Source organism: Drosophila tropicalis, unplaced genomic scaffold, assembly GCF_018151085.1.
Source record: "Drosophila tropicalis isolate 14030-0801.00 unplaced genomic scaffold, ASM1815108v1 contig_593, whole genome shotgun sequence".
NCBI lineage: Eukaryota > Metazoa > Arthropoda > Insecta > Diptera > Drosophilidae > Drosophila > Drosophila tropicalis.
Window position 1 is genome coordinate 18298488 of NW_027173070.1, and position 25043 is coordinate 18323530.

Below are 25043 nucleotides of genomic sequence, written 5' to 3' on the forward strand. Positions count from 1 at the left end.
AATACCATGCTCCAAGTAAAACAAATATTTTTAACTGATAATAATAAAATGTTTTTTGTTTTCGTATTTATAAAGGTTTTGTCTGTGCATTAATTAAATGCGTTACAGAAAAAGAGTTGGCAACTTGTACAAATATTACAGACAAGTTGAAGCAACCAAGCCGACATTAGCTTTTTTGATATTTTTAAAAAAAATTTGATAAAAATCTGAAAAAGAAAAGGACTTCCTTTAAATTAACTCAAAATCTTTGGATCCTCAGAAATAGTTGCAAAAACTGTATACCACAAGTTTTCAATTTGGCCGAAGTCTAATTTGGAAAATATTAAAACACATGACTTAAACGTTTTAAAATAAAATTTTTTTTTAATAGTTTTAATTTCTCATTACGTTAAACTTTCTAATCATCAAGTTGGGCCAGAGCTCCAACGAAAACCCGTCCGGGTAATGCCTGACTCACACCAATGCAAAGTCCAGCGAACAGAGCAAAAACTAATTCAAATTTCATTGTGATAGATTAAAGAAAAATAAACGTAAATTCCGCTTTATATAAGAAGTAATTCTTTATCCTAATCAGTGAAACCAATTCAATAAAATTGTTCTAATCAACTGTTACAAATCGATACACTATAGCTTTTTTTCTCTGATGTCTAGAAATGCGGAAGTTAATCCAAAACTGCTCCAAATCGATCTTACCGTAACTATACCAAGAATTTCAATTGTTCGTCAATCAATTAGAAGGAATAGATTCTTGCACTTACAAGAATATTCATATATTATAATCGATACTTCATAAATATTTTTTGTTTCAAAACCAAATGCAACAATGTATTCATTGATTTATTCGCTTAATTCCGATATGTACATACATTTAAAATGTTAGAGTACATGTTATGGACGAATTTTGTTACTAAAATACACAATAAATAATAGATATTGCTGCTGTATTAATATAATTTATAACAGATTTTTGGGAGAACATTTTATTTAAGCCAACTAAACATTTCAAATGATTTAAAAAATTATCAGTATTAATGTTTAGGCACTCTTAGGCATTAAAGGGTTAAATATACATTCGAATAAAACTGACTAGAATATTAATTTATTCTTTTCTACTCAACTTACGATTTAGGTCCAGCCTGATTATTATTTTCAATTATTTTTAAAAATCACTAGAGTAGACTAGAGTGGCCATCCATCCGTATGCTTAGACGAAAACTACATACATCGACACTAGATGACGGGGATCTCAAAGCAGATTAACTGAACGATTAAAAAATATTCCTTGAGATATGATAAAACATCAACTTAACTTTAAAACCATGAAATTAATAATCTTCTCTCTCGATATACCCTTGCAAAAAGGGGGAAATCTGTGTAGCAAGCCATTTCATTGCATGTTTATATGACATATATGTAGCCACATTGATGAAATTTGGCATAGTAATAAAAAGCTTGATAGCAGTAAATTAGGTATACCTTGGGTTCCATTTATCGAATCTTATTGAAATTCGCGTTACCTTTTAAAGGGTAGTTAAATAAAGAAGGTGTTGTTTTTCGACTATTGCCAATAATACTTATTTCATACATTTCTCAAAACTTCTTGTAATGTTCTGATTACAGACTTGACCTTTTCCAGGTACAATTATCTCATGGTATAATTGAAATTACATCCACTTTTTACAGTAGCAATTTTTAAAGCATTACACAATGATTTAAACTAATTCGATTTACTAATTAGCAACAGAAATCGCCTCCTATAAAAGGAACACTTTCAAATGATCTTCAAAAATCAAACGAGATGAACTTCCTGGTAGTTTTTGCTGTAATCGCTGGAATTTGCCTGGGTACAAGCCAAGCTGCACCTGGATTTCTATATCAATTAAAACCTGATTTAAATAAACTTGTTGATTAAAATGTTAAAACACGGTACAACTTTTCTTTACATTTTTCTTTACATTGAATGTTAATGCAGTTAATGACTACAACAAGCAATTTACGTTATGAAACTATCTGCCATTTTTTCTCGATATCGAAAAATGAGGACAAATGCCTATTAACAATTAATTAATTAAATAAATACTTTGCTATTTTATGAATGATAGATTCTACCATTGACAACCTAAGGTGTGCGAAATAAGTAAGTGGGACACTACATTACTACAGGGTGGGCCTTTTAAAATGGAAGGATTTGTTTTTGCAATAGCAAAGTAAAAAGTGGAAATTCATTTATTTAGGTCCAACGAGATTTGTTCTAACTACTTTTTGAATATGATATCTCGTAAATGACCGCCTCTGGCCTTGACCGCAAAACTCAACGTTGGCTTCTAAAAATTAATGTAATTAGAAAACCCTGTGAAGAACAAAACAACTAAAATATAGAAGGAAAAGGGAAAACGAAAAACTGCATATTTTATAAAGATCGCAATCAAAAATTGTGTTATTCGATAAACTGTAGCTTTTTTGGAAATGTAACTCCTCTCGACTAGCTTTGTTTTCTGGTTCTTAATAAAGGTCTTTGTAATCATTTTTATCCCTAAATCATCGGTTCTAGAATAACTGATTTTTCATGCAAATTAACATTCTTTGATGTTTGTGTTTCAATTTAAGAACATTTAAGCGATAAAAGTGTCTTTCTACATATGTATATAAGGCATATTTTAGATCGCTATTTTTCAAACTAACAATATGAAATTTGTCTTGATTTTTACGGTATTCGCTGGACTTTGTTTTACTGCCAGCCAGGCGGGCTCTCTTCATTCCAGTTGGGCTAATTTAAAGCAACTTGAAGATTGAAATTGTAAACTAAATAATATAATTGTAATTTCAATTACAAAGTAGCCATCATGCGCTGACAATAAAACATTCTTAAAATATAGCTTAGACCATTTTGTTTCATTTGCATTATAAATCGCATATTAAGTTATTTTCGTTGTGGAGTAATTAAAATGGCATTTTATTTAAAATTTCTATATTTACTTTTTTTTTTTTAAATTATTAAAGCAGATTAACACAATTGGTTTCACTTATTAGCAATAGAAATGCCTTCTTATATAAAGGACAATTTCAAATATTCTTCAAAAATCTATCGGGATGTATTTTCTAGTAGTTTTAGCTGTGATCGCTGGACTTTTCCTTAATGTAAGCGAGGCTGAACCTTCACTAAGAAGAGCCTGGCCGGATTTAGAGAAACTTATTGATTAAGAATTAACCAGTTGTTGTCATTAATAAGTTGATTAATATAGTTGCGACAAATTGATATTAAAACTTACAATATCAGGAAAAATTAATTAAAATTAATTTAGTTTATCTATAAACTTGGGGATTTAGTTTCAAGGCAAACAACTTTAGTGAAATTAATTTAAAACAGGTAAAGTTTTCTTATTGGTAACAGTTTTAAATTAAACCTCTAATGCTGTTTTCTAAACTATTGGAGGAAAATAAGAAGAACCATTTTTTTAAAGTCAATAAAGGCTTCTAAACACAAAAATGAAATCAGAAAAAATCTACAAGTTTTCGTTTAGCTTCCAGGTGCAAAAAATGTAATCAGTGTCTCAAGGCACTCTTGGGCATCTGAGCGTAAAAAAAGTATTGAATAGAATTGTTAAATTTATTTATTCGTATGGTATATTTTAAAACAATTTTTATTGAGCTGGATTGCTTTTATCGATTTTTTATTTCAATTTCTGCAAAACACTACATGCAGCAGATCATATTACACGCGCGAAGACGTTGACAGGTAGAAGTTGACTTCACCATGACGCTTTGTGATCTACGCTCCGATTTTCGGGATTAACTACCAGGTCCTCCTACATTTGGTGTAGGATAGCAATTTGGTGTACCATAGCAATCGTCGTTCCGCTTGTTGTGCTGATGCGCTTTAAGTCTCTTCTCTGTGACATTGCTGCTAAACTCACGAACAGTGTCTGTTCTCAATAACTTAGTTATTATGAGCTATTGTCGTGAAACTTTATATTGGAGAGTTTATTATGCCTATTAACGACTGTGCCGAATTCGATCAAGATCGGGTGGATATATCATATAGCTCCCATAGGAACGAAAACAGTGACTTTGATCAATATCTTAGTTATTTCCTATGCTAAGATTGTAGGCCTTTCTTTCGCAAACATAAGCCTTTTTAGATAAAACTTTCTTCCACATTGATGGCTAATAGGTAAGGAAAGAGGTACCAAAAAAGTTGCAAGGGTATACAAACTTTGACGCGGTCGAAGTTAGCCCCGGCCCTCTGGTTTTTGTATAGTTTTTATGAAAGATCTCCAAAAACATAGATGCAAAAATGTCCCAGCTGATTCTCACAAATAAACACACTGAATGGTTTAAGTTATTATTTGTTTATTAATTTTAAATTTTAGTGCATTTTTCTTTTCTTTTCATTATGGTTAACTTTTTTAATCATCAAGCTTCTCGAGAGCTCCCTTTGAAATTCTTCCTGGTGAAGCCTGACTCACTCCCAGACAAAGTCCAGCAAAAAGAGCAAAAACTAATACAAAATTCATTGTCACAGATTAAACAACAGTAAGAGAATATTTTTCCTTATATAGAAATTTTGAAGGGAAACCAATTTTAAAAAATTGTATAAGCAACTGCAACGAATCGAAATAGTAAAGGTTAGGAATACGGAAGTCATTAAAGACAGCATCAAATTTATTACTGCGTAACAAAACACTAGAGTAGACTAGAGTGGCCATCCGTATGCTTAGACGAAAACAACATACATCGATACACTAGATGACGGGGATTTCAAAGCAGATTAACTGAATGATTTAAAAATATTAAATATAAACTTAACTTTGAAACCAATATAATTGAAAATAATAATGAATTCCTTTAAGAAGTAGTTTATTGCATTAATGTCGTAACTAAACATATAGCGAGGGAACGGAGGAATGGTATTACTTTAGTTGATCCTGGGCAGAGAATAGCAGAAGCCAATAAGTTGAGTTTGGAACAGTCAACAATCTTAAGTTGGACCCACTTGTGGCAATACTTTTTTGATACTGTTAGTCCAAACGTTAAAGAAAACATTTGCGACATTTGATTGCCATTTAAACATTTTTAGAAATGAAATGTCTGCAAGACTTATTTCTAAAAATGATTCTTAAAAATAAAAGCAAGATCAAAACAAAATAAATTTCTAGTTTTTCAAATTTATATTTGATGATTATATTTTATATTTAATCATCGAGACGGTCCAAAGCTGAGAATAGAAGAGTTCCTGGTAGTGCCTGACTCACACCAAGGCAGAGTCCAGCGAAAAGAGCCAAAACTAATACGAAATTCATCTTGATAGAATAAACAACAATAAACATTAACTCCGCTTTATATAGGAAGTAGTAGTTATAAGTGGAACTAATTGAAATGGCAACTGTAACAAATTGGTAAAGAACATATATTGATTTTATTTGGTAAATCAAATTTAACTTTCCGTAACCATATACAGATTTAAGGATACAGAAGTTCTTAAAAAGATTTACGACTTTTACAAAGTCTGTTAATAATTTAAATATATGAATTGTTTAATACCAATAGCCTTTTAACTCATGCCTTTTTAATCATCCAGCCGGTCTAGGGCTCCAACTAAAAGATTTCCTGGTACAGCCTGACTCACTCCCAGACAAAGTCCAGCAAAAAGACCAAAAACTAATACAAAATTCATTGTTAAACAACAGTAAGCGAATATTTTCCCTTATATAGAAATTCTTAACCTTAGGAAGGGAAACCAATTTTAAAAAATTGTATAAACAACTGCAACGAATCGAAATAGTAAAGGTTAGGAATGCGGAAGTCATTTAAGACAGAGTTTTTAGGTAAATATTCCACAACGATCTTTGGAATTCAAGCATTTCATGCAGCTTATAAATATGTATTTCTTCCATGTGTTTCATTTTTGTTATAAAATAATACATTGATACTTCATTCAGGTCAGGTATATACAGTACATATGTACTCGGAAATGCAATATAAGTAAATAAAAGTGAAATATAAGGTACTTATATAAATTTTTGATCAACAACTGAGTCAATATAGCCAGGTCCTTAGATTGTGCTTAGATCTCAGAGACTATGAGGACTAGAGCTATAAAATTTGGTTTGTAGAAACGTTTCCCCATCCGTTCCCCGTTATAAACACAATGTTTTAGATTTCGCAATGAAATATTTCTTATTAGTACCTCTATCTATAGTCGCTTATATGGAACTCTGTGTACCATTATGTTGTAGTTTTGGCATTGTGACTCTAACATCAAAAGGTAACTGATGGGTTTTAGTTTATTTTATGATAGCAGCAGTAAATGGTGTCAGAAATATAAAATATATTATTCAGATAGTGTTTTACACTCTACTTTTTGACATTTGTTAAAATATCGAATAGTATATCGAATTAAGAAACCCATCCTAGCTGGCATAGCCTCACTTAAACACCGAATAGGGATGCAAAAAATATCAATACGAAATATCACACATTACCAAGTAAAACTGCAAATGCAATATATTTTCTAGGTTTTATCTTTTATATATTAAAAAGAATTTTTACAAGGAAAAAATTTTAATCCATAAGTTCATTTAAAGAATTTGTGTCCAATGAGGGAATCCCAGGTGCCGCTTGGCTCACACTGAGGCAAAGTCCAACAAATAAAGCAAAGACCAAAACGAAGTTCATCTTGATAAATTAAAACACGATATTCAAAAATGCGCTTTATATACAATGTCGATAATAGGTGAAACTAATCAATCATATAATCCAATCAGTTTCAACAAATCAGTATTAAAAAATACATTTAAGGATTGCGGAAGCCAACGTAGACCATGTAAATAATAAGTGATCCCTTTTTAATATGTAGCACATGCGTGTCTCCACGATACGCCGACAAGTAGAACCATGCCCTGCACCCCGACCCGACGAGATACCAATACCAGAAACCGCTGAATGAAATTCGGATAGTATACCCGCCCTCATTAAATTTCACGTTGACAACACACACATCCCATAACCCTAACAAGTACGTTGAGACCCATTTTAATCCACACTATCCACTTGTTCCATTAATGACTTTCTATACCTAGAGTAAGCATTTTAACGCTTGACCCAATACTAACTACTAAGCACTTTTCTGTTCACCTTAGTAACCAACCCATTTCTGCTGACTTCACCGGAAGGGAGACCTACTTTCAACATCGTCCCCAGTACGATCAATAGACGTTGATCAGCCCTCTTAAGGTACATTTAAGGACCCGATCTCTGGAAGAGCGGCAGTTTCAGTTAAATCTTACAATTAATCTGGCCTCGGAATTATAACTTTCAATCTAAGCTTCTGTTTAATTAGTTTCATGGTAAACTAGTGGTTAAAGAAAGAGTCTTGTATGTCATCTCCCATGTGTGTCTGAAGGATAATGGTAATGCCACACCCCGACATGGAGATACGTATGATAGACTCGTATTCTTGGTTGAACACACCCAACCTCTAAACAGATTATACATATATCGCACGTCGATATTTATTACGATTTTTAATTATAATTGCGAAAGGACACTGATATTTTTATACCCTTGCAAAAAGGGTATATTAATTTTGGTCAGAAGTGTGCAACGCATAGAACGAAGCATCTCCGACCATACAAAGTATATATATTCTTGATCAGCACGACGAGACGAGTTCAACTAGCCATGTCCGTCCGTCCGTCCGTCCGTCCGTCCGTCTGGATCAACGCAAACTCCTCCTAGACCGTAAGAGCTACAGAGCTCAAATTTTGCACGTAGGCTTGTATATACTGCAGGCGTTGTATATCTCGGATTCAGCCGGATCGGACCACTATATCATATAGCTCCCATACAAACCCCAAAGTCACGAACAGTGACTTTCTCAATAACTTCGTTATTTTCTGAGCTATTGTCGTGAAACTTAATATTAGAGAGTTAACTACGCCTATAAGCGACTATGCCAAATTTGATCAAGATCGGGTGACTATATCATATAGCTCCCATACAAACGGCCAAGTCACGAACAGTGACTTTCTCAATACCTTCGTTATTTTCTGAGCTATTGTCGTGAAACTTAATATTAGAGAGTTTACTACGCCTATAAGCGACTATGCCAAATTTGATCAAGATCAGGTGACTATATCATATAGCTCCCATAGGAACGATTGGTCGAAAACAGTGACTTTTGTAAATAACTTCGTTACTTTTAACGCGATTGCTTTTAAATTAAACATTTCTTAATTTAATATATATGTTAATGACTGTGTCGAATTTGATAAAGATCGGGTGACTATATCATATAGCTCCCATAGGAACGATCGGTGGAAAACAGTGACTTTGATCAATATCTTCGTTATTTCCTATGATTGTAGGCCTTTCTTTCTCAAGCTTAAGCCTTTTTAGATAAAACGTTCTTCCACATTGATGGCTAATAGGTAAGGATAGAGTTACCAAAAAAGTTGCAAGGGTATACAAACTTTGACGCGGTCAAAGTTAGCCCCGGCCCTCTGGTTTATTCATTCTTTTATCTTATGGAAACAAAACAAATTCAACATTTATTCTTGGTTTGATATTTATATATATATTAAAATGTCTGAAAAAATATTAATCCATAAGGTGGTTCAAAGAAGGTATGTTTATTCCATGAATACCTGGCGCCGCTTGGCTGACACCGAGGCAAAGTCCAGCAAATAAGGCAAATACTAATAAAAAGTTCATCTTGTTAGATTTATAAACAGCATTTGACAATGTGCTTTATATAGAAGTTCAGTACTATCACTAATTAGTATATCTAATTGGCATAATAACTGTATATCTCCAAAAGCGCACCTGTTTGTCTTATATAACAGAAAGCTTAGCTGTAGTAGAGAGGCCGGTGTTGAATGATAACCAAGTTACTAATCTACTCTTGTGTTGCGCCATGACATATGTAGGCCTCTGGCCTTTGAGCAAAATTTTGAAACGGCTTTTTATCAGATGTACAAATTTCTACAACATTCAGATATAAATCGCTGTGGGCGAAAGTTTGTTTGTGATCCATTTCGATCAATTGGAAAAAAAAGTTGTTATATGTAACAAAAAATTACATTACATTTTTATTTGAAATACAATTTAAATAAACTTTTTTGGTTTAATCTTTAAGATCGTCCAAAGCAGGCCAGATAGTCATTCCAAAAGCTGCTTGACTTACACGCAGGCAAAGTGAAGCAAATAGACCAACAACTATTAACATTTTCATCTTGAGGTATATGTATTGTATGTATTCAAACGTTAACAAGTCACTATATATACCAATGGGGGTAAAAAATTGTGAGTAACTTTATCGAATCGAAGAAAAACAATTATGACTATTTTTCTGAACGAAGAGAATACGTAAATCAAATTATACCATGCAGAATTAATTACTCTCTAAGAAAAAACTTACACCATTAGCTTTTAAATCAAATATTTTCCAATTGAAAGCCTCAATAAAAAGGGTTTTCGAGTGATAATTATCGTAATTAATAAATCTGAGAGAGCATCCACAACAGGCTATTATGATATTGTATTTTACAAATTTTTTGAATTGAAAATTTGGCTATGTTTTTGTTATTTCGACATTTAAAGTCAGCCTAACGTAATTTCCCTACTTGGCTTACAACCACACAAACTTCTCTGAAAGCAGAAATCAGACCGCTATTTATTGTGATTGGTATTAAAACTATATTCAAAAGATTGTAATTTGTATAGCAAGTCCTTTTTAAATCTTTTGGAGAAAAGCTGAAATAAATAATTTATTCTGAAATACCTGCAGGAGTCATGCCATCAAGTGTATTGCCTTAAACTGTTTTTGACAAAATGTCTGCAAATGCAAAAGAAGTGTAGCGAATTGTGTTAAAAGTGTTTTATTGAAAACAACAGCAATCCATTAATTTTAATCAATAAGTTCATTTAAAAATGGTGCCGCCTGGCTTAGACCGAGGTAAAGTCCGGCGAGTAATACGACATTCAATGGGTATTTCATTTTGATTATGATTATGAAAAATATGCAGAAAGTTACTTTATATAGACTAATGCCTTAAGTGAAACCAATTAGCGTTAATTATTATAACTAAACCCACTCCGATTGAATAAAGCGTGCAAATTTTGAAAACAAAAGTATTTGATATACAAAAAGTAAAAAAATGTACAAAACAATATATGGTTTAATCATTTTAATGCTTTATTTTAAGAATCGTTAATTCTATAGAATAGATTTTAGTAATCTTAACTATTTTACCTAGTATACTATTCTCTAACCTTTTCAGAACTTTTGCTGCTTTACGGGAGTCGTCACTTTTATTACTGATATTGCCTATTCGACTTTATCGTTTAGGCACTTGAACTTCATCGGCTATATGTACATACATCTATTTCTAGACAGAAATAGCCCAAAATTATAACTTTTAATTTAAGCATTTATAGACATAATCGTTTCGTGTCAAAAATTGTCAAATGTGTCAAAAATTTCTTTATTTTATTAGGAATATTTTTGTAAAGCTAACTGATGCATAATTAATTAAATAATTATTTCAAGGTTTGCCCATTTTTGAATTTCTAAGTCTGCAGAAAAAAACTTAAAAAAAAGCGTTAAATCATTTCTAAAAATTGAAAAAATATATATTTTTTAAGTTTTTTTTAACTGTCTTATCGGCAGTTTTTACAGCAGTCATAATCAACTGACTGCAAATGAGTTGGTACCTGATTAGTGACAACTAGTCAGAGCTGCTTCATATATTTCAGTAAAAAGAGATGATACAAAAATTTTGAGGATATTTTAAAACAGGACACTCAAAAATAAAAGAACGTTTCGGAATTTGTTTTCCTGTGTTAGATCTTTAATGAACAGTTTATAAATATTATTTAAAAATAGGTAAATTTTTCCACACTTTGATTAAATTGAGCTTGAGACTGAGAGGCGTTTCTTGGTTCTTGACTAGAATCCTCATGTTTACTGGGACCGTTCCAGGGCTGCACAGTCATGCGACCAAAAATCAAATACAACAAATTGCCCACAAATAAAATAAGGGCAATGCCCAAGAAAACTAAACGCCATTGAGAGCGATCAGACTGAAAGGGATATTATCCAATTAGATATATGCAATATGTGTTAGTGCATCCTTTACCTCATTTTCCACGGTTAATCCAATGATAAGAGGTGATATCACGCCAGCCAAACTCATCAAAGTGTTGCTTATGCTAAATAGTAAACCAGCGAAATTTGGCGATAGATCTATATGATTGAGTGAGCTGCCAATGGCCTGTCCTGCAATGGCAGCTACTGCGATAGTCATGCAAGAGATGCTACCTAAGACATTCTCCGACCGAACAAAGCAGAGAGCGACTAGGGCCACGGCCGGAATTAAAGAGGCCAACGAATTGATAGTCTTTCTTAATACAACCAAAGGTATATTACATCGCCGGGTCAAGTAGTCAGCCAGAAAGACAAAAAAATACGACATTAGACACATCACCACAAATGGCAGAGCGGAGAGTAAAGCGTTCATTTGAATATTATAACGAAATATGCCATGGATATAGCGTGGAATCTGTTGCATAAGTGTATAGAAATTGAACGCTTGGCTCATTTTACAAAAGGCCAACACCAAGTAAGGCCGAGAGGTAAATATTTGCAGCCAGGGCACTGGAGGAGCAGTGCTTGCATGGGAATGCTCTTGCTCCTGAGCCAATTCAATATATTTAAGTTCCACCGCCGAGATAAAGGGCGACTTGGAAGGAGAACTTGCGCCATAGCGTAACCACAAAAGACACCACAAGAGCCCAAGAAAACCTGTAAGGAAAAATACTTTTTTTTGTAGATTTTGTCTTATTTGCCTCTCTTTGACTTGCCTGGCACATAGAATATACTGGGCCAGCCTAAGGGTGAAGCAGCCAATACACCACTCAAAGCGAATCCTATAGCTGTTCCAATATCCAAGCCAGTTTGCATGATGCCGCCCAAGCGATTTCTTTCCGCCTTGGGACACCATTTAGCCAAATGTGTATAGAAGCAAGGCCAACTACCACCCATGGCTAGACCCTGGAGAAAACGCACTCCGCACAGCAATTGCCAGCCACCCCAGGAGACGGACCAGGGCGTGGCCAAACTTAATAGGGATGTGATTAATGATATACACAATAACAATATTTTGGTACCATAACGACTAGAGAGATAGCCACCAACCAACTGAGTAAAACAGGAGCCCCAAAATTGGCTACCCAATATATAGGACTTTTGTTGTTCGGTGAATGTATATTCCGGATAATTTGGATTTGAGCTATTGGCATTGGTCATGGCCACAATGCCCACACTAAGATTCATACGCTGATGGACCGCCAAAGCGCCACAACTGAAAAGAAAAAACACCTGCAAATGACGCACTCCCAATTTGGGAGCTAAAACCACCAAATTGAAAATTCAATTGAATTATTCTTTATTCTTATTTAAAGACTAACCTTTGGTCACCAAATTAAATGAAGTAACAGTCATTTGGTGACGTTCTGGGCCCAAAGACGTCTGTTGCCTACAAATTTACTTATCACACTGATCAATCAATGACCGAGTGTGTCCAAATGCATGTGGCATAGCCATGACAAACCAGTTTCGTTTTTCGCACAAATTCCCCCAAGTTTGCTGCAAACAACTTGCAAACTTGGAATCTAGATGCATGAAAAACCAAAAATATCAAAAGAGGTTCTCTACCCGGCCCCCTATACATAAATGATATGAAAGTAAAACGGGCGCAAGCAATGATTAGCCAACAAATCAATGGAAATGTAATGAAAACTGTTAACTATATTTCTATATTATTGAATGAAAGTGTCCTGCTAGACATTTTTTGATTAGCTACTGGAAAGTGATGAAACCTTAAAGGAACAGAGGATCGGTTTATATAACTAGCCCAATTTCTAGGTTCAAAATAATTTTTAACCACAAACGGGTTGAGTTTAGGATACAATTATTTTTTTAAAAACCGATCTGTGTCAAAATGCTGAAATAAATAAACGATCTGGCGGTATCTAGATATCTACATGAATTTAAAAATATGTAGATACGGGTGTATAAATGTAAATGTTGCATACTTTCTGGCTGTGTAAACTTTAAGATACTTTTTGATTAGCCAAACAAGATAGTGCTATATTATTATCAAATAGGAAACTAAAACTAAAAGATAAGAATGAAATCTATATGTTATTGGGCAAAGACAGATAGTGATTGGGCTAATCTCTTGCTTGAGACTTATCAAAAGGAGCGCAATTTATTTAAAATTACCTTAACTAATTAGTTCAATAAAAATATTTTTGGCTGTGTGCAGTAAATCTCAATATGAGAAAAGAAAAACTCAAGAAATTGACTGAAAATATAGTAATTATAAAAATAATGAAAAAAAATTCAATATAAATGTATAACTGCATAGATTTCGAATTCTCAATTTGGAGAAATTCGAAAGTCAAACTTGATTGTTAGTATGCATAAGTTTATACTTAAGTACTAAAAGCTGCAGGTCTTAGCTAATTGCAAATAGGGGACTTACAAATTTTACAAATTAACTGCCATGATCAAACTTATAGAGTTCTTTGGCCCAAGTGGACACTCCGTTAACGTAAGCTTTGGATAACGAACAGATTTTTGTTTTAAGAAAAGAAGTTTCGGTTAACGACCAACAATAAAGGTAGAAACACAAATTGCAAGTGATCATTCAATTCTGTCTGAGATGTATAATGTGATTATTTTATCCATTATACTAAATTTTTTTAATTTTAGAGTTTCATTTTACTCGTTTTGTGTTCGTTAACCGAGTGTCCACTGTAAAGCTCAACCTTTCTGCATTGCAAAAAGGAAAAGAGGGGTTGAAGGATGGATGCCGTAGTGTATTCTAGTTATCAAGTCAAGAAAATACCAAGAAATGTGGATACCTATGTGTTTTTTTGTTTACTCGCTTGAAATATACCCCAATAAGAGAGAGGCCATCACTCCCAATGACAAGACCGAAAAGGGTTAAGGTTAGTCATATTGCTAGACATGAGTTAATCTGCAGTATTGCATTTGTGGCAGCTGTTTAAGATATTCGAAAGAAATACAATTTGTTGACTTTGCTGTCCGTGTGTGCCATCATTTGTCTTTCTTTTCTTGTCTTTATTTATTATTGACTTATTTTTTCGAATTGGCTAAAATTGTGCACCTTCTTGACAAACATTTTCATTCAGTTTAGCAAAAAAACAACAACATTCTTGATGAAAATAGCTCACGAAAATCTTCTACAGTTAAATGAAGACCTAACTTGGCCTTAAACTTAAGAGTTAAGAGCAGAATGTTATTGTATAAGTATTTATGTAAACATATTTTTGTATTGAACTTCTTATTCTATTTATATATCTGGATCATCCTTCTCAGTCTAGCATTTAGCTATCTCTATATTGCGATTGCGAAAGCGTAGATTATCAAGTTTTATGAGACGTTTTGCCTTCTCATTTTTTGGTGTAGGTTTAAAAAAAAACTGATCAGTTAAATGACACACGACTTTCGATTGAGTTTATTGACTGGTTAGTTAACAATTGCAAGTCATAACAACCAATTGCGGGGGACTACGCCAATAAGTGGACATTGAGAGCTGCAGATATATACTATATATACTATACAATTTATATTGTTAGGGAAACCATAACAATGACTGGGGTAAATAATATAAAAACGGTAGCTGCTAGACTTACTGACTGACTGACTGACTAATAATACCAAACGCTTATCAATGAACAAACATAAAACACACTCACCTCAATGGCCAGAGACTGGATGGGGGCTTGTGGCCAGACGAGTGGAGCTAATTACCCGAGGATTGCTTAAACGTGTACCCTATGTACATATGAGCACATATTTAAGATCGTTAAATGATAATTGGCACTAAATTAACTAACTGATTAGATATATAATATGTATACACATATATTATTTATATAAATAGAACAAACTAATATATATAGTTAGACCAAGAGATAGTGGCTACCCATCGAGAGGCTTGTCGTTGGCTCTTTCGTATTTGTATGTAGAAAGCTGCACAAGTTTAGTCAAAATTAAAAAACAAATAACAGCAAATAAAGAAACAGCACAAAGAAACGGTACATAAGTCAACAAATTTTATTACTTTCGAGTATCACAAGCAAACAGCTGTCACAAATGGTTTCAAACTCATGCCAAAGCACTCCATTCCACTCCACTTCAATCGCTTCGACTCGACTCGACTCTCCATTGACAATGGTTCTGGCGGATGTGCTTGGTTTAATATTATATATATGTATGTCTATATACTTAATGTATACAAGTATTTATAAAATAAATTAAAACAAAAAAATTAGATTAGATTAACATGAACTCTTTGAGAAATTGAGTGTTGACAACAATTCAATTGAAATCAATTGAAAATAATTTACTTAAGCTCTTTGCACCATACCAACAAACATGTCATGCCTTATAAATAGCCCTAATACATAGCAGCACGACACAAATTCTTTTATAAATTACAACCTGCTTATAACTTTAATACTGATTAATACTAATATATAAGTATTTATATAATTGGCCTAACTAAGTACTAATGTCTGCTTCCGCTCTAAATCACTCTGGATCCATGAGTTTGGCCGTATATCTTTCGGGCCAAGTGATTTGTTGTTCTAATACAGGTTCAATTGGTGGTTTTATGGCTAATTTTGGTGATGATTTTGATTTCTTTGTTTCCTTTTGATTTGTTTCAACGTCTTTCTTGTTTTGCTCTAGATAATCATCTGCATCCCAGGGTTGAGCCTCAGCTGTGCCCCAAATGAGAAATACGCAATTGCCCACAAAGAATATTATTGCAGCTAAACCGAAAACAATTTGCCATTGCCCCGAATCGTGCTACAAATGAAAACAAAAACAAAAAAAATAACATACGATTAGTCAATTGTTTTGGTTTTTTGTTTTTTCTTGAGAACCTTCCTGGTTGGATTTTCCCAGCTCGGTTTGACTCACCTCATCTACAACAATAAGACCCGCAATCAGAGGAGTTAAAATTGGTATCACATTTGCCACTGTATTACTTAGACCAATCAGAATGCCAGCGTGATTGGGTGACAGATCGATGGTATTCAAAGAACTGCCAATGGTCGCACCGCTATTCACACCAACACTCAGGGTCATTAGGATAATGGCCAAATTTTTGTGATCTTCATCGAGGAAACCGATGGCAATGAGACATCCAGCTGGTATCCAGAACGAAAGCGTATTGAATACCTTACGCACTGCCGTCAGGGTGAGCCATTTCTTCTTCAGGAGAATATCGGCCACAATTAAATAGACATAGGACAGCAACCACATGGCCAAGAAGGGCAAGGATGAGAACACTGCATTACTCTGAATATCCATATTCAATACGCCATTCATATATGAAGGAATCTCAGCTTGCAGTGTGCTCAGGCCGTAGGTTTCGGAGCATCTGGCTACCAGTAGGGCCAAAAATGGTATGGAAGTCCAAATTGCTCTCCACGGGATGGGAATTGTGCGATCATGGAAATCTTCGTTGTGCTCCAACGAGGATTCAATGTACTTGCATTCTGTTTCTCCTATAAATCTCGATTCGGGTGCGTTATTCGAGGCGAATATCAACCAGAGAATACACCAAGCAGCACACAGAGCTCCAGATACATACGATATGCCAGGCCAACCCATAGATCCTTTGGCTATCATGCCACTTATAAACATGGCCAGAACTGTACCACAATCGGTTCCCGTGTAACTAAAGGCGCCCAAACGATTTCTCTCCTCCGGCGGAGACCACATGGCCAAATGTTCGGTGACACAGGGAAAGATGACACCCTGGAACAATCCCTGAATAATGCGTATGGCGCAAAACACTTGCCAGCCTCCCCAGGAAATGGACCATGGCGTGATGAAGCTAAAGATTGCAGTTCCACAGCAGGCAATAAATAGAACCACTTTGGCTCCGAAGCGACGACAAAGAAAACTACCCGGACATAGAGTTAATATATAACCCCAATAGAAACTGGATAATATATACGATTTGTGGGCCTCGTTCCAATCATATTCCTACGACAAATGAAAACCCACGTCAGTAAATTGTTTGCACTTTGTAACTCTTTTGTCAAAAAAGAAAGCTTACCGGAAAATTTGGATTGGTCGATTCAGCATTTGTCATGGCCACAATGGCCACACTGACATTCAAACGGGCTATATGCATTACGGTGAGACCCAGAAATAATAACAGTGACTGCAAATGTCGTATACCAATCCATGGACCTTTACTTTCCTTATAGCCCATATTGTCTGTGTGTGGGTGGATGGATTTTGCGGTTTTTCGCAAGGTTGAGCTACTTTATTTTTCGACGATTTGCACCGTTTGGTATACGAAATGGTTCTGGGTCTAGGTGACTAGTATTAGCAACATTTATACAACTGCACGGTGCTTCTAAAACAATAAGGTCTCGGCTAGACGAACGTTTACGAATCATTCACCTATTTTTCCCCCATATCAAATGAAATAGACGAAACGGGGGAGTACTCCAATAAACAGTGTCTTTAAGCAAATAAACTCCAGAAATTGACGCAAAAACCTCTTTTGTTTTCAAAATGATGGAATGACGTTGTCGTTAAATCGCCATTGTGTGATTTTGTAAATATTATTATTATTATTGGATTCACATAGAACGTTTTTAATTTTTCAAAAAAAAAAAAAAAAAAAAGAAAACAACATTATCTCCTCCAATTAACGCTCTTCCCTAACAATAACTTGGGGGCTATGGATGTTATTTATTTGTTGAAAGATTTATGGCTTGTGTTTAGCTCACGTTTACATTACGGTTTTGCCAAGTTCAAGAAACTAAACAAATAGACCTCAAAATTGAATGAATGATAATCACAAATACATGCATATAAAGTTACGGGTTTCGAAATCTATATATTTTGTATTCTCTTAGCCTTTTTTTACCCTGATTCTAATCTAATTGGACAGAAACCAATGGGAAAGCACCCTGCTAACCATTGATAAAGCGATGCTTTGAGTTAAATAAATAATAAATCGATAAGGTATAAATTAACAACAAATAATATTTTGGTATTTATTAAGTTTATAAAAAATTTATTGACCTCTTATTAGAATTAATACAAAAATCAAAGGCGATAAGTGCCCCGACTAGAGTCGAGTCGAGTCGAGTGAAAACCAACAAAAACAAAATAAAAACTCAAGTGAAATAGGTAATCTACCTTGATTACCTCTTGAAAGAGTGTTTTTTTGCTTTGTTTTGGTATATACACACACGACTTGTAGTACTATCTAGTGAAATCAAGTGTAGCGGGTGCCTTTTTTTCATTGAGTGTTTCAGTTTTAGCGGATTTTGTTGCCAGTTCTGGTTCTTTTGGCAATAAATAATCGGCTGCGTCCCATTCCTGGCATTCCGCTGTGCCAAAGGCCAAGTAGACGCAATTTCCCACAAAGAATATAACCGCTGAAATTATAAAGACGATTTGCCATTGCGAGCGATTTTCCTGTAAATAGATAAGAGATAAATGGTCAGACAGGTGGGAATGCAAATATTTCAGTTAAAGTAGATGTAAATAAGTCCCTAAATGTTTCGAAGGGAAACTTTTCTCGCGCCAAAATTTAAACTCTATAAACCCTACACAAACAACAATCCCAAAACACAAGGTATGACTAGATCCTAAGGAAAACAAAACTATAACTATAACAATCAACTGAATTATATCTATAGGAAATTAATTTATATATATATATATATATATATATCGGCAATTATATTATAGCTATTTTATCGAGACACTAATATAAACCTTTGAAAAGAATGTATAACAGTTAATATGCTTCATATTCCATTATGCATTTGATGCATTCAAAGATACGACTCAAAGTGGCTAATGGAAAAAGGGGATTAACCTTAATTTCGATTTACTTTTAATCATTTCCATGGAAATGATACTTATAATCGTGCGATCGGTATGATCTTCTGATATTCGCACTATTGCAGCATCGTTCAGATCGATCGAATCTTTTTATAACATTTCGTGCGTCAGAACAGATTAATCTATCTAAGAGCATCTTTCTCAATTAGTTTAAAAGACGTTGTTACTACATTCGGTATTTAAAGTTTTGTCACGCATCATTGATGAGGTTTTTAAGGGTTTTGCGATCGAGATACTAAACAGCATATAATGAATTCAGAACTTTGGCATGGCGAGGTTTCCGAATATTTTAGAGATTATAAATATTTTATAGAAGCCAAGTAGGACTTGTATGTCCTTAATCGTCTGCATAACTAACTTCCATAAGTGAGTTTTCAATGGTTCCTATAAAAGTAATTTAACAGTAATGAAAAAAATTTAGAACAAATTGGATCTGTACATACGATACGTTTGCGATTTTGACTTCACTAACCTTGGGAACCATTTTGCAACTAAAATTATTTGACTTCGATCCCTAGGTCATAAATGTTGGCATAAAACAATTTTTTTAAATTGAAATACATACATCTGTGTCGATTCCTTATTTGACATATTAGGTTCATTGTGGTTAACGAACAAATTTATAAATCAATCAGAAGCCTCAAATGTTGTTGTTACTTTGTAAGCGAACAATACGCAATAAATTTTCAGCTTTGACATATTTCTTTACTTACGTTTTCCTCCACAATAACTCCCACAGTCAATGGCGTTGCAATGGGAACAATATTCGCTGCGGTATTCACAATGCCCATCAATATGCTGGCATGATTCGGAGACAGATCGATGGTATTGAGTGAACTACCAATTGTCGCACCACTATTCACACCCACACTGATGGTCATCAGGATGATGGCGAGAGTCTTTTGATCCGCATCGAGAAAACCAATTCCAATTAAGGTGGCACTTGGTATCCAGCAGGCTAGTGAGTTGAAGGTCTTTCGCAGAGCAGTCAATGAAAGCATCTCTTTACTGAGCAATATGTCCGCCGATATCAAGTACACATATGACATTAGCCACATGGCCAAGAAGGGTAATGCCGAAAAGAAGGCATTGCTCTTGATATCCATACCAAGGACACCATTCATATATGATGGAATTTCCGCCTGTAGTGTACTCAAGCCCCAATTCTCAGCACAACGTGCTATGAGAAGGGCTATGAAGGGTTTGGATGTCAAAATTGCATACCAAGGGATCTTTAGAACAGTTTTATGATAGCTTTCGTTATGTTGCAATGAACCCTCGATGTAATCTCTCTCCGCAGTGCTAATAAAACGCGATTCGGTGGCATTGTTAGCAGCAAAGATGTACCACAGCAGACACCAAGTAAAGGCCACACCAGCTGAGACATACGATATGCCTGGCCAGCCAATGGCGCTTTTGGCTATCATTCCGCTTACAAACATGGCACAAACATTGCCACACTCGATTCCCGTGTGACTAAGAGCACCTAAACGATTGCGTTCTTTCGGTGGCGACCATCGTGCCAAATGCTGATGTATGCACGGAAAGATCACACCTTGAGCAGCACCAAGTAGGACTCTGATGCCACAGTAAGCCTGCCAGCCGCCAAATCCAATGAACAAAGGTGTCAAAGCACTAAAGACGCCTGATCCAAAAGTACCCCAGAACATGACAACTTTGACACCAAATTTTTTGCACAGATAGCCACCAACGAATTGTGTAAAAATGTAACCCCAAAAAAAGCTCGATAGTATATAAGATTTCTCCAATTCAGTCCAATCGTATTCCTAGAAAGTAAAACAAATATCCAGCTGATTATAGACTGACTGATAACATTCTAAGTTCAATAAACTCACCGGAAAATTGGGATTGGTTGACTCGGCGTTTGTCATGGCCACCACAGAGACTCCTGCATTAAGGCGAACCATATAGATGGCGGTGATATCCAGAAAGATAAGAAACGCCTGGACATGCCGCATTCCCAGCGTAGGTCCTGTAAATTTATTTCATTCAGTTTAATTCTTATCACTTCCTTTTTCAATCCCTCATTCACAACAAACAATTTAGAAGCACAATGATATGTTAAAGGCACTTGAAACCATGCTATCTTGGTTGTAAATACCCGTTAAAACTTAAGTGATTTATGAGCAGTCTGAGAGCTACTACACCAGAAATCGCGTGGCTATGGAAACTTAAGTGTGTCAAGTTTACGGAGACAATCGAACAAGGTTCCATTTGATTACTTTCTCTGTTCCTAAAGTAATCTATACATCTATGTGAGTAAGTTAGTAATCAGATATAGGAAACTTTGGCCAATCGGTTATACGGTGGTGATTATGTGTGATTCTTTATTGTGTTTTTAGATATACAAATTACCACAGCAAAATAGATCTTCTTTCTTTCTGTTGATATAAATATACAGAAAGTTTTAAAAAACTCCTCTTTTTTTTGCACCAAGGGCAACTTTTTGGGTTTTATCGATACATTTGGTTATAATTCTTAACTAGTTTGAATGAAAAAAAGTGATTTGAAACAATTTGACCCTAAATTAAAATGTATAAATCAAAAGTAAAATCGCTAAGGTCCTAGATTTGATTTCGCGTTAAACTTTCTACTCTCGAGAAGCAAAATACCGACTTTCAAAGTGTTAATCGACCTTTCTGCTTCTTTTCATTAACAAAAAGATGACATAAAAAGTCAACAAAAGGTCATCAAGGCTTGTTTAATTTATTGAAAGTACTTATTGTCGTCACAGATTGTGTTTAAGTGTATTCACCAATCACACTACTCATTATCCGAATCAAACAAGTATAAATTAAATTTCGACCACACGTTTCACAATCACTCGACGTAGAGTTTTATTGTAGGCGCCGTTTCAATAGCAATTTCAACGAAAATGTTTAAACCTAACGATGACAAGGATATTGTCAGAATCTGACAGTCATCGGCCTTTCTTTTAATTACACACTTTAAACTCTTTTACCTTTGGGTAACTCTGCCGTCATTGTTGATCTCAAGTCTTAGGTTCCAAATGCAATGCTCAACTAAATGGCATAAATGAAATCAAAATGAAATCAGCCCATCTATTGGCTGCGATTCTAATCAGAAATCCAAAGAATTTATTTATGTTTGTGGACTCTAATCTAACTGATTACCGATTATTTTTTGGGATAAGCCCCGTTTTAAGAGAGAAGCAAACCAAAATAATAATTTAAGAGAGTTAAAAGAGTATGCGAAAATAATTGAAGTTTTATTTTGTAAAAGATTCTTGAGTATTGAGATATTGACTGACCTAAGCCAACATCTGTCTACTTGGCTCCGTATAAACTCCTCTCTTGAGATAATCCACATCATTCCAGGGTTGGGTTTCCGCTGAGCCCCACTTGATATAAATTAAACTGCCGCCAATATAGATCAAGGCGGTGATTCCAAAGATAATTTGCCATTGTGAACGATTGCTCTACAACCAAATAAAAAGCAGTTAAAAGTTTTCGAGTGATAAGCCGTGTGTTTATACATACATATGTGTGTATACTCACCACATCTGTTATGATTACACCCACCAAGAGGGGTACACAAAGGGCCACCAAAGCATTTGAAGTATTGACAATTCCGGTGATAATGCCAGCATGATTCGGTGATAAATCAATTGAGTTTAATGCACTTCCTATAGTAGCTCCACTATAGGCACTTTGTCCCAAAGTCATTAAGATAATGGCCCAAGTCTTATGCTCGACACTGAGAAAACTCATGCCCAGTAAACTTAATGCTGGCGTACAGTAGGCCACAGTATTGAAAGTTTTACGCAATTGGGTTAAAGTTAAACATTGTCGACCTAATATTAAATCAGATAACAATAAATAAACATAGCTTAATATCCACATGCCAATAAATGGTAATGCCGAATATAAAGCATTCTGTTTAATATTCATTTCCAATACATAACCCAAATATGAGGGTATTTCTGTTTGCAATATCGTCATACTCCAGAGACCACAGCAGCGTGTGATTAACAGGGCTATAAAGGGTGTTGAACTGAAGATGGCACACCAGGGTATTGGTATTTTTGCTGAATCCTTGGCGGGTTGTGATTTCAAGATGTAGGCATATTCTATTTCCCCAATACATTTGGATACACCAGGATCATTGGCTCCAAAGGCTAACCAAAGTATACACCATGAAAGACCCAAGCTGCCGGCTACATAAGATATGCCAGGCCAACCCCATGGACTAGTGGCTATCAACCCAGTGGCTAACATGGCACAAATCGAACCACAATCAAAAGCCGTATAGGTAAATGCTCCAAGACGAGTACGCTCCTCTTTCGGTGACCAATTGGCCAAATGTTGTTGTATTCCTGGCACCAAGAAGCCCTGAAAGGCGCCCATTAAAACGCGTATGACAACAAAGGCTTGCCAACTGCCCCAGGTCACAGTGACAGGTGTAACCAATACCAAAATGGAGTAGATTAGGATGCTAACGAACAAAAGCATTTTAACGCCAAAGAACCGACAAAAGTAACCACCCAAAAACTGAGTCATTACGTTTCCCCAATAAAAACTGGATAAGATATATGATTTTTCCGTTGCAGACCAATGGAATTCCTAGCGAGAAAGAGAAAAAACAAAATAAGTGTTAGTTGAAAGCTTACTCCCATTCTAGTTGAATTATAGTGACTCTTTGTTCTCTAAACAATAATTCTGATCAAGAAGTTATGAAAAAATCAGTGCGATATTTCCTAGTACATAGGAGAAAGCTCGATTTTTTAGCATTGACACACAAAAAGATCTAATCTGATATTGATATCTTGAATACCGCCGATTTTTAACTTTCATAACATCGAGTTTTTGGATTGATAAAGTTATTATAAAAAAAATGAAGCAAGTAAGTCGACTCGTCGACTCGGGTATACCATACACCAGGTGAAACAAATTTTTTTAAATTTCGAAAACCAAATGTACATATGTATGTCTATTAAATTGTTTTTACATGCTTCATACTATGTGCTATCTCGCTGACTCTACAAACACACGAGCACTCTAGCGCCGCCACTAGCCAACGGCCAATTCTGCCCTTGTGGACCCCTTAGTAAAATACTTTCATACGCATATTTTGCATGTTTCTAGTCCGATTTCAATAAAATTTGGTAGTTTTGTAGAAATAGATAAGAATAATTAGTCTGCCGAATTTGAATGCGATAGTCAAAAAACTACAGGAGGAAATCGGTTTTTTCTTAATTATGGAGGCGGAAGTGGGCGTGGCAAAATATGAAAATATATATACTCTGCGCGCATACTAAGCCAGTATACATACTAAATTTGGTGACTTTAGCTTTGTTAGTTTTTGAGAAAATCAGTTTTGTTTAATTTTCGCGGGCGGAAGTGGGCGTGGCAAAATTTTTAAATAACCAGTTTCTGCGCGTCTATTAAACTAGTCTGCATACAAAATTTGATGTCGGTAGCTGTCATAGTTTTTAAAAAAATCAGTTTTATGTAAATTCCGGGGGCGGAAGGGGGCGTGGCAAAAAGTTTAAACAATTAGTTTCTGCGCGCCAACTAAACGAGTATATAAACCAAATTTGATGTCTCTAGCTGTTATACTTTTTAAGAAAAACAGTTTTATGTGATTCCTGGGGGCGTAAGGGGGCGTGGCCGAAATTCCAATTAACTCTGAACATGTGCATACTACACGAGTATACATACCAAATTTGGTGGCTCTAGCTCTTATAGTCTCCGAGATCTGCGTGTTCATACGGACGGACGGACGGACGGACGGACGGACGGACAGACGGACATGGCTAGATCGACTCGGCTATTCATCCTGATCAAGAATATATATACTTTATAGGGTCGGAGAAGCTTCCTTCTGCCTGTTACATACATTTTGGCGACTTTAATATACCATTTCACCCTATGGGTGTATGGTATAATTAAACATTATTAAGATAATCCACAAGTCTCTATCTCCGAATCTGATGTCTATGAAAATTTTCTTTGACTTTCTCAACACGCTGATTAAATAGTCATAATGATAAACAAATATCGAGATTCCTATCAGTCGTCTT

The 25043-nt window shown here is 35.0% G+C and overlaps 4 protein-coding genes across 4 annotated transcripts; all 4 read right to left on the reverse strand.

Moving 5' to 3' along the window:
- Positions 1-10828: 10828 nt before the first annotated feature.
- On the reverse strand, positions 10829-12502 carry LOC137575689 (putative inorganic phosphate cotransporter). The gene is made up of 4 exons (XM_068288323.1): positions 12469-12502; positions 11863-12408; positions 11139-11803; positions 10829-11082 (listed from the first exon to the last, which is right to left on the reverse strand). Exons 1-4 carry the CDS (start codon positions 12500-12502, stop codon positions 10876-10878), a joined length of 1452 nt encoding a protein of 483 aa, XP_068144424.1. The 3' UTR covers positions 10829-10875.
- Positions 12503-15125: 2623 nt separating this feature from the next.
- On the reverse strand, positions 15126-17405 carry LOC137576828 (putative inorganic phosphate cotransporter). Its single transcript, XM_068290154.1, has 3 exons — positions 17166-17405; positions 16019-17092; positions 15126-15904 (listed from the first exon to the last, which is right to left on the reverse strand). Exons 1-3 carry the CDS (start codon positions 17322-17324, stop codon positions 15626-15628), a joined length of 1512 nt encoding a protein of 503 aa, XP_068146255.1. The 5' UTR covers positions 17325-17405; the 3' UTR covers positions 15126-15625.
- A 926-nt stretch (positions 17406-18331) lies between these two features.
- On the reverse strand, positions 18332-20960 carry LOC137575690 (putative inorganic phosphate cotransporter). Its single transcript, XM_068288325.1, has 3 exons — positions 20836-20960; positions 19693-20766; positions 18332-18547 (listed from the first exon to the last, which is right to left on the reverse strand). Exons 1-3 carry the CDS (start codon positions 20956-20958, stop codon positions 18332-18334), a joined length of 1413 nt encoding a protein of 470 aa, XP_068144426.1. The 5' UTR covers positions 20959-20960.
- Positions 20961-22271: 1311 nt separating this feature from the next.
- LOC137575691 (putative inorganic phosphate cotransporter) lies at positions 22272-23472 on the reverse strand. The gene is made up of 2 exons (XM_068288326.1): positions 22519-23472; positions 22272-22439 (listed from the first exon to the last, which is right to left on the reverse strand). Exons 1-2 carry the CDS (start codon positions 23470-23472, stop codon positions 22272-22274), a joined length of 1122 nt encoding a protein of 373 aa, XP_068144427.1.
- Between the last annotated feature and the right edge of the window lie 1571 nt (positions 23473-25043).